Raw genomic sequence first — 11598 nt, forward strand, 5'->3', positions numbered from 1 at the left:
CCCAAAGTAACACACAGCTCTCTAGAGGGACTTCAAAATCATCATGGGACTTAAATCTCTCAGGACTTTGTCAAACAAAGATAAAAATTCTTCTTGCCACTACACTGCATTCTCTTTCACTCTGCTGCTGTTCCTGCCTTTTTGAAGTGCTCACCTGCACTCTGATGTCTCACTCACCACTCTGATGTCGTATTGGGGGAAGGCACTTTCATCTCACCAGCCCAGGCTAACTGTTCCCTCATCTCTGTTCTCTGTCAGGAACAATCTCCATCCCTCCTGCCTCCTAAGGCAGGTTCTCTTGTGGCAGAAGTGCAGGGGAAAAAGCACAGCTACAGCTGGGCTTCTGAGGGAGCCACCTCATAAAAGCAAAGCTGACAGGACAGAAGGGCAAAGCACAGATAAGAACATCAAGGATGGAACTCAGACAGTTACTGACATATCCATAGCATGCCCAAAACCTGAACGTCACTATCTGTTATTCAATGTCCTTAAACTGGAAAATACAGCAATAAGCATAATCTGATCATCATCCTAATTGCCCATTCAATTCTCCCATCATCTCCTGCACTGTGACACTACTTGAGCCTGACTCACTTATTCATCTCCTTGTTTTACATCAGCATAACTCCACTGGTGCCAAACTGAAGTCTGAAGTACATCTGTCTGTCAAAGACAGATGGTGTGAGATCAAGTAATATTTAGTCTCTACTGTATCAGCTTCTGATTGTTTCTGGAAAACTTAAGCTGAGTCAACTGCATATGTGCCAGAACTAGAATGACTTAAATGTGCATGGGAACTCTACAAAAGTACAAAATAATCTGTGACCTCATTTATTGCAGCTTCTCATTCATTCATTTTCTCAACATCCACTAGAGAAAACAAAATCTGGGTGGGGGACATGCTGCAAGAAATTACATCAGTGACTCTCTCTCCAGGGTAGTCTTTTCTGCCTCAGTCTCTTCTGAATCACATAGACAAGAAGGATAAATCCAGGCTATGAATCTGGACTACTGTATGGAATGTGCTTGTAAAAAACTAATGTCCTTCCCATTACATTGTAAGCTTACTTTATTTGCACACAAATAAACAAGCTAAGTTGAACTTTATAAAGGAAATATATCCTACAGCTGCACAGACTTAATGCTAACTGCACTAAACTTATCATACAGATATTTCTTCACTTAAAAAACATATATATATCTCCCCCATTATTTATATATATATGTGTGTATATATATAAATAAATAAGGAAACTACATACAAATACAATGGAAAAATACATTCAAAAGCTTTTTATAAAACTTGGCACAATATTATTTTGACTGTAATAAAAATATTTATAAGAGAAAGACAGATGCACGGAGAAACACAAATGCCTAACGTCTAGTGCTTTGTCTAAATCCTGAAAATAAAATTTAGTCTTTGGTATTGCTAAACAAAGTTAAGTTGCAAGCATCTACAGTCCCAGCTTACAGCCTCTGCTCCACCCTCTCTGATTGTGTTACCACCACTTTGCACAGACTTTGCTGGCTGCAAGTTTCCATAATAATTTGCAAACAGGCAGAGAAGCAAAACCAGCTAAATGTGTAGTGTCTTCTTTCAAGGACTCAATCCAACCTTCATTAAATTCAGTGGAAAATATTCTATTGCCTTATTCAGGCTGAAGGTTATACGAAATATTTAAATTGATTTGCTGTCAAAGCGATGGTCACCCACCAGTGAAAAATAATTATAACCATGTAACAAACCATAGAACTGCCCCTGTGGCATTCTGTCCCTCATTTTCCCCTTCCCAGTGGGAAAAGTCATGACCAGCAGCTAGGGAGACGATCCAGTGGTCATGGGTAACTAAACCCTGAGCACACAGTAGAAGTTGCCCCGGAGGTTTTCCATCCAGCGTGTGAAATGCAGTAATGCTGCAGCAGCTTCAGTATGGAAATTTAGATTGAACTTGGTCTCAGCAGGAGCTGAAATATATCCAAGCAGTGGCTGCAGATGCATCCATCCCATAAGCCCAGCACGAAACCCAGGAATATCCTTGTTTCAACAGCAGTTGGGGTTCATAACACAGAGCAGAAGAATTTTTCTGTATAAGCCACAAATGCACAACATCCATCTGCATTTTTTCCCTGAAAGGTAAAAGCTTTTTGTCCATCTATTTTATCTTCACACCACATAAAAGCAAAACATTTTAAGAAAGGCACATGGCTCTTTGAAGCAGTAAGGGAAATGCACACCACAGTCTGATTCTCTAGGCAACTTCTATTATGGATATACCTTTTCATTTGACCTGTCTTATATCCAACCTGGGGCAAAACTAGACCAACAGAGAGGCAGCTTCCACAGTGATACCCTTTTATCTGTAGCTAAATCAAATCAACCTTTCAGTAAAAGTCTCTTTTCTACACATTTCTGGATCAATGCAATACAGGACATTTTGGGGGAAAAGCAGAACACAGCAGAGAAAATGAAAAGTAAGTGCCTACAGTGTTAGTTATTGACATATGTCACAATTGTTGGCTTCTGATACCCATCCTCCCCACCCAAACAGAGATGTATAGTAACCTTGTTAATATCAAAATTTTAGCCAGTGATATTTTTAGTGGCAAAACCATAGATCCAATCAATAGTATCTGAAAATGTTCCTAGAGACACTGTGTATCAAAAAAAATTCAGGTTACATCTGCTGACTGAATGCATGCCCTTGTTATAAAATGCACAGGTTTTGGTGGATTATCCAAACAAGTTCTGGTTACTGAACTGTCTCTGATTCCTCAAGAAGTGCTGTGTAATTTGTGTAACTTGATTTTAAGCAAGAAACAAGATAGAACTGATGCCTACGAGTCTCTATAAATGTTCCAGAAGGAAAAATGATCAGAAATCCTTGTCCCAGCCTGAAAGTTCATCTGGAGGGCTTCCCACTTCAGGCGGATAGCTGTCAAAGTAGCTGTAATCAGTCGGTCCCGACAACTAGGACATTGAAAACACAAACAAAAGGTTGTTTCAGAAGATAACTTTTGAAAATGTTCTCTACTGATTTATGCATAATTTTTGTTGCTCCCAACGTGGAAATGAAAGGCTAATATGATACAGATGACTTCTTTCAATAGATGAAATTCCTCATTCTTTAAAAGAAATACCTCCAATAATTATGTTGTACAACAGAACAGTGGCATTAGCCTTCTTATACAAAAGGACTTCCTAAATATGATCAAATCCTAGATTTCACCCAAAGCCCTGTCAATTCAGTAAGAAAACTGGGCCACACTATACAGTTTTGGTTCAATTTTGCATAAGATCAAATCTATGCTCACAGGGGTAGCTACTCAAAGCAGTCCTCAGAATTGCTTTTAGTTTCAAATTGAGATTAAAGTGGGTTTCAAATGCTTTACCCTTAGTCTTTTTTCATTTTAGGGCAAAAACAAATAGGCCATTTAAAACAGGGAGCTTACTCAAGGATGTGTTGTAACTCAATAATAAGAGCACACAGAAATTTGTACTCTTCACAGTAATATGAACAATGCATCTTAATAATATGCCCATTACCAAGGGAGATATATTTTTTCAATATTAGTTTCTGACCAAACACCATTTGTTCTAGTAATGGTGAAAATATAATGCAAAGTATACAGACAGAATAATATTTCCATTATTTAACTGAAGTTACGCATTGCTCCCTGTCTCTCTCTCTCTTTCATTCAATTTTCACAAAAAATGTTGAAATGTAATAATTCAAATGTGTCTTTGGGAAATTTTGCTATCTCCATCAGTTCTTTGTAGCCAAGCTGTGTTAGTAAAGCATTATGATAGTGAAAGCCAAAGCCAATACCTCTCTTTTTAAAGGCGACGTTAATTTCCTCACTTTCAGACTATCCCAGTTAAAACCACTCAACCACCTGATTGAAAAGAGAGGAAAGACAGACAGGGAGAGACCAAAAGAGAAAGACAGGTTGTTTTCTGACGTTATACCACAAAGAGCTGAAAATCACGTGAACAAGGGCTATAAGAAGCTTTTTTCTTGCCAATTCCTGTAACAACACAGTTAGAAGGAGGAATCTCGAGGACTGTCATTGTCATACAAGGCAGGGACAGCCTCAGGACCACCAGGCATTTGGCACTTCTGCCCAGAGGAGGTGCAGAGACAGGCAGGTTAATATGCACAGAAATACAGCCATGCAGAGGCTTGTGTGTCTCTGTGGAATTCCACCTTTTTTACAGCATGAGAAGAGGGAGACAAGCAGAAAAATCAAAGAGCTTCTTTCCCCAGGCACGAACTGTAGGGCTTAGAAACAACTCGGATAAAAAGAGAAAGCAGAAAATGTTTAATTTACAGAGGACTTCCTTCGTTAGAAGAAAGACATGCATTAGAAAAATCCATTATGAGAAAGACTTTCTTTGTTACAAGAAAGAGGACAAAACCCCAGAATTATTGCTCTGGAGCTCCTAACTACTCATTCTTAAGAAGCAAATGTTGAAGGGTCAGGAGGTCTGAGAGGTCGATGCTGAACTAGCATTGATTTCTCTGAGAACTGAATTAAACGCCTACATCAACAGCCTGCAGCAAAACCAGTAAAAAATAAGATTTCTAGATAATCATGCTGAGGATTTATGTTCATATTGTTGCTTGCTATAGCTGCAAATATACTCAATAGCAATAGAGATCTCTATTTATGAGTTTACCTGGCTGGGTCCCAACATATTAAAAATATTTCAAATTAAACCCCGAATTTTCTTCTTGGAAGTCTCTTTTGCTTACCTGTGCTTCTTGATGTCATTTATTCCATTCCTCAAATTGCCTAATCTTTCTGTGGGGTTTTGCCTTAAAAAAAAAAAAAAAAAAAGAGAGAGAGAAAGAATAAGGATAAGGATTTATAAAATATTGTTCTTTTAAAAAGAGCACTTATAGGTCCTAACTACTTGCATTTAAGAGTTGCAAGGGGTGGAGCTTGCACAAAACCTGTGGCCTCATGAAGAGGCATAATGAGGTGTTGCTCATTGGTCCTTTCTTCTGAGGATGAAGAAACCTTCTAGAAAGCCAAAACAGTGTCACTCAGCTGTGAGAAGCAGCAGAGGGAAATCAGCTGGCTGAGTTTTAGTTGCACATCGTTTTTTTTCCCTGGCCAGCAGGTCTGAGTTACAAAAGGAGGCAGATCAAAATTTACAGCTACAAAGATCCTTCCAATCATCGTACACAAGAATGCTGAATACTGTTCCTGGTGCCACGGGTGAAATCCCACAGGAGCTGGGAATCCAAAGTCAGTGCCACCAGCCAGAGGTTGTGCAGGCCACTAAGTTAGGCTGGCCCTTTTGAAATGCCACCTTCTGCACATTTTCAAAAGGACTTAATCCAGTCTTCAAGTGCCCTATGTTTTCTGTAGAATCTATATGCCTAAGTAATTTTGAAAGCTTTATTTTGAAGCTTTCATTTTGAAAGTCATTTTTGAAAGTTTTTTAAACAATGTGCTGATTTGAAAATCAAATTCCTTAGCTCTTTCCTCAGCCCCCACTTAATTAATTTTCCCAGATATGTGTTTCAGACAAAATTCCCAGCTATAGAGAAAGCCCAGAGCCTCTGCTGCCTCTGCAGACTCAGAGATGTGACACACTCAGGGGCATGTAATGCATACTGCATATAATCAGAATGGACCATGCTGTGCATAACAATTCCAAATGAAGTTGTCAGGAATTCAATGCTTGAGTCTGAGTCCTAAAAGTACTCAATCTATCTACACTCAGGCTTTGCCCCGAACCGCCCGTCCTACCTGCACAGTCTGCGGATCAAATCCTCAGGTCTCCTTGTTATTATTTTAGGAAAATCCAGCTTTTCAATGCCTTTGAGAATCAAATTGTATGTCATCATTTGATCAGCCCCAGAGAATGGTGGGCTAGAAAAAGAAAGCAACACTGATAAATGGAACACCTGGCAAGAGCAGGTGTGGCCAGTACTTTTCAAAGCAAATATTTGAGAATATAGAAAAAAATACAGGAAAAAAGCCCACCTTCCTACTTCTACAACCCTCACCCTTTCAGCCTGTTTAGGATATTAGAAAGGCTTGAAGTTGAGAAGCTTCCCATAGGTACAGGTAAAATGCATGACCACCTGTGTCCCTCTAAGCTAGCCCTGCCTCTAGCCTAACTCAGCGAAGCTTCCACATTGTATTGCCACTGAGCATTCCCAAAGAGTTGTCATGGAACTGTGCAGGGAGGCAAAGAGCGAGCCCTGCTTACAATCACCCACCCCACTGCACCCCATCACCCACTAATGGGGAAGAGAACAGTCTGTTGTCACTTGTTCCTCACAGGAAACATTATCAGCAGCTACAGGAGCCAATTATAGCTTGTGCCTGTAGCCCACTTTTGTCAGTGGCATTTCTGAAATGATGGAAGGTAAGACATGCATAAGCGGCAAAAAGAAGTATCCTATTGCAAGGCTGCCTAAAAATAACCGTGGAAAGGTTTCTGAAAACAAACAAACTAGGTAAGAACTTTGAGTAGGAGGCACTTACCTGCCAGTGAGGAGTTCATACACAAGAATCCCAAGGGACCAAAAATCCACACTGAAGTCATGGCCTTTACTCAGAATGACTTCAGGGGCAACATACTCAGGGGTTCCACAAAACGTCCAGGTTTTCTGCCCTGATCCAATCTTCTTTGCAAATCCAAAATCAACCTGATCAAAATCAACACATGCTGCATAATGCAGAGGAGTTTTGCACTGGGAAGCCTTAAGGTCTTAATTGCTTCCTCATCTCCTGCAAAAATCCCAGAGCTGCTAGTTTACAGCTAGAGCAACAACACAGTGTAGCTGTGAAGGTAATTCCAACTGAAGTAATTGGATTACTGAATGTTATAAAACAGACCAATTTATCATCACAAGTAATTTTCTGAATTATTTTCCTTTTGGGGAGAACAACCCATGATTTCCTTGAGGACATGAGATGTCTCTGGAAAATTGCTTGCTGTCCTAGGAACGGATATTTCAAGTTCTCTGAAGGGTATTCTCGTTGCACTTCTCATGGTCACAGTAAAGCATGGCAGGAGTTCTTTACTCTGTTCCCTCTCTACAAAGACAGGGAACCTGGGATTGCAAATTGAATCAATGAATGTTGAACCTATGATTGCTTGAGGCTGGACAGGGAGGTAATTCTGCACCTGGGAAATGTAGTTTCTGTCCTTACATTAAAACTAGCTGCTGGGACAATCTTTTTCTTTCGATGTTTATGCTGTAGCAAGAGCTCTCAGAGGCTGCAAATCCCCATTTTGTCTGTGGCTTGCAGAGGCTTTGCAATCCCTTTGTTTCTCATTGTGCAACAAGAAGCCTGCCCTCTTTACTGCTGAAGCACAAGAGTTATTAAACTCCAGGATCCTGGTTCTATAATTATGTGCTGTCTATTTACATCCCCCCTGCAAAGAAACAGGATACAGGCACAAAAGGATAACATTACAATGGATTACATCTTACCAGTTTTATATATCCTTCAGCATCCAAAATTAAGTTTTCTGGCTTCAGGTCTCTGTAGATAATTCCTATTTGATGTAGATAGTCAAAAGCCTCTGTCACACACCCAACACAAAACTTGGTGGTGAATTCATCAAAGCTGCCTCTGGAACAAAAATAATTACAATGAAGTTCTAAAAAGGCCTCAGTTATTAACCAGATAATATATAACACCCAGAATATTAACCAAACTGAAACAAACATCTTTTCATTGGACATCTTTTCATCTCCTTGAATGGAGAGCCTACTCAGTAGCCACATGGGGCTGACTGGTGACTTTAAAGGGCAGGGTTGTGCTGTGTTTGCAGTTACCTGTCTCTCAGCAAGCTCCACAATTCCCCTCCAAGGCAAGCCTCCAGGAGCATGTACACATACTTGTTATCCTTGAATGTGCGGTACAGTCTGTGGAGACAGACAGTGGCAGTGGAGGGAAAGCAAAATAAAAAGCGAGACTTGCAGTGTCTTTCCTCCAGAACTCATGTGTGCCAAACCTCATTCCTAATAGTGCTGCCCAGGGGGTCAGCTGGGGGACAACCTGCAGGGAAACCTTATGGCTGACTTACTTTACAATGAATGGAGAACATATCTGCTCGAGAATTTTCTTCTCAGAATAAATATGCTCCTGTTGTTTGGTGTCCACTACGTGTTTCTTCTTTATACATTTCATTGCAAAAGCCATATTCTCATTTTTCACTTTAACCTGTGAATACAAGTGATGAAAACACATGAGGCAAGGAAACGATGTTTTACTAAATTGTTCTCAATAGATACACTGATACCCATCTTTTTCAACACAGCACAGGACTGAAATTGATGGCCGCAACAAGGGACAAATTCCAGATTTTCTGCAGAACTGTTATGTATGATTTTAAGCCAAGCATCAGATATTTTAGTTTCCCAGTCCCCACTTGTAAAGTGAAATGTTCCCTCTGTTCATTTTATATATAGAAAATAGCAGCAGCTTGGATAGGTACTACATATTGCAATGAGTTTATATCACAGTGGGTCCCAATTTCAATTTAAGATTTCTAATCACCAGCATAATACAAAAGAACAAAAGGGAGAGGCAGTTTAGGAAGAATGTTTACAAATGATTTTGCATTACACTGAAATATTATCCAATATGCAATAAAAAGATGGAAGTTAAAACAGGGCCTCTTGGAAATGAAGGAAGCAGCTATCTGCGTTCTATAACTGGATGAGAATTCAATTTTTAGTTTAGTATTCAGGTGCTGCTGTAGAATTCCAATGTGGAACTTTTTTTGTGAAGCATGAATCAGAATGAAACAGTTGATGGTCTAACTACTGTAAAGAATTATTGACTTCACTAAAAGCACAAAGTCCCCTTTAATTTACCATTACCTTCAGCAGCCTGCACAAAAAGCATTCAGGTTTTTGTCAGATGTTTGCTGCTCAGCCAGAGGTGAGTGGGACTTAAGGCTTTGGGCTAATGAAGCTTGTGGTATCCCAGAAGCACAGCTGTTCATGCTATTGAATATGACTCAAAAGAGCCATTGCAAATTGTTGGAAATTTCCCAGTCAACCCAGCTCAGAGACAGCTCACGCTGGCTGTGGTTGCTGTGGGGTGTACAGAAGCAGTTCTGACAGCACAGACTACGTGGTGCCGTTCAGACTGCTTCAGGTCCAGGCAGATTCCTGGAAAAAGGCCTGCCATTCAGGGGACATAACACAGGCAGGCACATCTGTAAACTCCACATGCACAGGCTGATGACTATGTCTAGTAACCGGGAAGATACTTTTAACAACAGGAGTTGAAGGCACACAAGAATGGATTTGCTTCTTTAAACACCCAAGTCCTGGAATACTTTTTAACTATGCATTGCTTTATGTAGAATTATTTCTGCCTGAGGGGCACAAGCACGCAGAATAGAAAATCCTTCACATTATTCAGTGGCTAAATCAATCATCCAAGACAGAGAACTATGTGAATAATCTTGAAACAATCTCTTACAAGCTCAACCCTTCCGAACCCACCAACACCCAGAGTTGTGACAACTTCTAAATTCTGGAATGGGGAAGGAGGGAACTGGGCTACTTTCTCCTTCAGCTCTATCATCTCCAAAGACACCTCTTTGGTCAACTGTCCACAGAAGGATCTTCCTCTGCATTAAGAAAATTAACATAGGTTAGTGCTCTTCCTTGCCATCACTTTTAATGATCCTATATAAAGGACAGGAAGGGAAATGGAAAAGGAGGAAAGAGGAGGAGGAAAGGAGAAGGAGGAAAGGAAAGCTTTATTTTCTAACAGAATCTTATTTTCTGCAGAAGCACTTTCTCTCTGGACATCCTATGGAAGTAAATTAGAAGAAAAATGCTACTGAAATTCATTGAGTAGAATCGACAGTAATTTTAGCAAGAGCTGATCCCTGGTGAGATTCCTGTTGATGTGGTCAGCTGCAAAATTTGGGCACTCCAAGCTGGAGAAGCAATGCTTGAAGGACTGTGTACCAGTTCCAGTTGAATTATCAGAAATAAGAAAGCAGCTGTATTTCTAAACAGAGGAAAAACATACTCCGCCAATCTTCCAGTAGTACTCAGACTGAAATTGGAGGCACAAAAACTGAAAGTGTGGCCCAAAGCTGAAAGCAGACATCAACACCATCAGTGCTACACCAAAACATTAAAAATAAACTGTTTCTTTTATGTCTGCTTCTTTCTTTTTGAAGTGACACTTAGTTTTTTGCACAGTAATACAGTTCCTTAACTCAAACAGGAGTTAAAGTTGGCCTTCAGGGGTTTTACAAAAGAACTTACAATCAAAGTGCAAAATCTACTTGAGTGCAACATCACTTTTTTTTTCTGTGCTCAGTTTTCCAGGTATAGAATGAATTCTTGTTTGGGAGTCAATACACTGAGATTCTATGTAATTTTTGTATCAGAAAAGTTTCTTGGACTCCATGAGCATATCCAGACAGTGACTGCTGTCATTCCCAGGGGTCCATCTCCTTCAACTACCATCCATGATTTTACTTACATATCTATCACTCTTTTTTGTGATTACCTACTATAGGTGTAACAAACAAATGATCTGACTTACTTTGCATGTCGCTTTTCATCAGCCTGGGTCAGATTAGCCACATAACCTTCCAGGTAAGTTTGCAGCTCCTCATAAGTTCCAACTGTTTGATTAAATGTCCTAAAAACACAAAGGAAACATCATAAACTGCTGAACATTTAAGTCATGACCTAGCTGGAGTTGGTTGATACTCAAGGATCGCTTCCTCCAGGCTCAAGAAATGATCAAGAAATCTGGCAAAGGGGGCAAGAGACCCATGTGGAGAAATAATTACTCAAGCTTAAACAGGAAACACCTAGGAGGTGGAAGCTGGGTCAGGCTGCTTGGAATAATATAGAGAGGTTATCAGGGTAAATATAAATGAGACAAGGAAGGCTGAAGCCCATCTGGAATTAATCTGACCAAGGATGTCAAGGACAAGAAGGGCTTTTTTAAATACATCAGTAACAAAAGGAAAACCAAGGATAATGTGGGCCCATTACTAAATGGAGCAGAGACTCTGGTAACGGAGGACACAGTGAAGGCAGAGTTACTGAATGCCCTCTTTGCATTGGTCTTCACTGACAAGGACAGGCCTCAGGAACCTCTGACCCAGGAGACCAGGAGAAACATCACCACTACAAGGAGGGAAAGAAAAGAGGAGCTCTGAACTACTCTCAAGCTTCTGTGCACTGGCACCTGCTGTCAGCCTCTCTTCATTAGCATTCCTAAAGCACAACCACTCGTTCAGGATTCATTTAAAGAAACATTGTGGTTTTGCCTACAGTGAAGTCACATGAACCCACTGAAAGTCATGTTAACCTACTGAAAGAGGATGCAAATCTTTTATTAAGGTGTAATGTACTTACTCTCTGTCTATAACGAGGCACTCCACGTTGTACTCATCTGCAATAACGTTTGCTGATCTGACGTCATCGCTGAGAATTGAAAGGCATTAGGAGAATTCAGAAGCATATCAAAATCCTCAAAGTACCTCACACTGCACTCATGGAGGGCCACAGCTGCTCTAGGTGAAACTCCTCAAAGGCCTCTGGAGCCTGTACCTGGATTAGTGCTGCTGAA

The 11598-nt window shown here is 40.3% G+C and overlaps 1 protein-coding gene across 5 annotated transcripts in view; it reads right to left on the reverse strand.

Moving 5' to 3' along the window:
• Positions 1 to 1045: 1045 nt before the first annotated feature.
• The window catches only part of PRKG2 (protein kinase, cGMP-dependent, type II), a 21882-nt gene continuing 11329 nt past the window's right edge, over positions 1046 to 11598 (reverse strand). For 2 of the 5 annotated variants that reach the window (XM_017744258.1, XM_017744257.1), the window contains 11 exons: positions 11385 to 11453; positions 10558 to 10656; positions 9472 to 9622; positions 8063 to 8199; positions 7812 to 7901; positions 7464 to 7605; positions 6508 to 6671; positions 5764 to 5886; positions 4758 to 4820; positions 2843 to 2971; positions 1046 to 2130 (listed from right to left, as the gene is read on the reverse strand). In XM_017744258.1, the coding sequence (XP_017599747.1) occupies positions 1959 to 2130; positions 2843 to 2971; positions 4758 to 4820; positions 5764 to 5886; positions 6508 to 6671; positions 7464 to 7605; positions 7812 to 7901; positions 8063 to 8199; positions 9472 to 9622; positions 10558 to 10656; positions 11385 to 11453 (1339 nt within the window). In that variant the 3' untranslated portion in view covers positions 1046 to 1958. Of the gene's footprint in view, positions 2972 to 3830; positions 3898 to 4757; positions 4821 to 5763; positions 5887 to 6507; positions 6672 to 7463; positions 7606 to 7811; positions 7902 to 8062; positions 8200 to 9471; positions 9623 to 10557; positions 10657 to 11384; positions 11454 to 11598 lie in introns of all 5 variants that reach the window. The other 3 variants (XM_017744259.1, XM_008641302.2, XM_017744260.1) reach the window with 3 other exon arrangements.

The sequence above is a fragment of the Corvus brachyrhynchos genome, unplaced genomic scaffold, assembly GCF_000691975.1.
Source record: "Corvus brachyrhynchos isolate BGI_N302 unplaced genomic scaffold, ASM69197v1 scaffold229, whole genome shotgun sequence".
NCBI classification, from domain to species: domain Eukaryota; kingdom Metazoa; phylum Chordata; class Aves; order Passeriformes; family Corvidae; genus Corvus; species Corvus brachyrhynchos.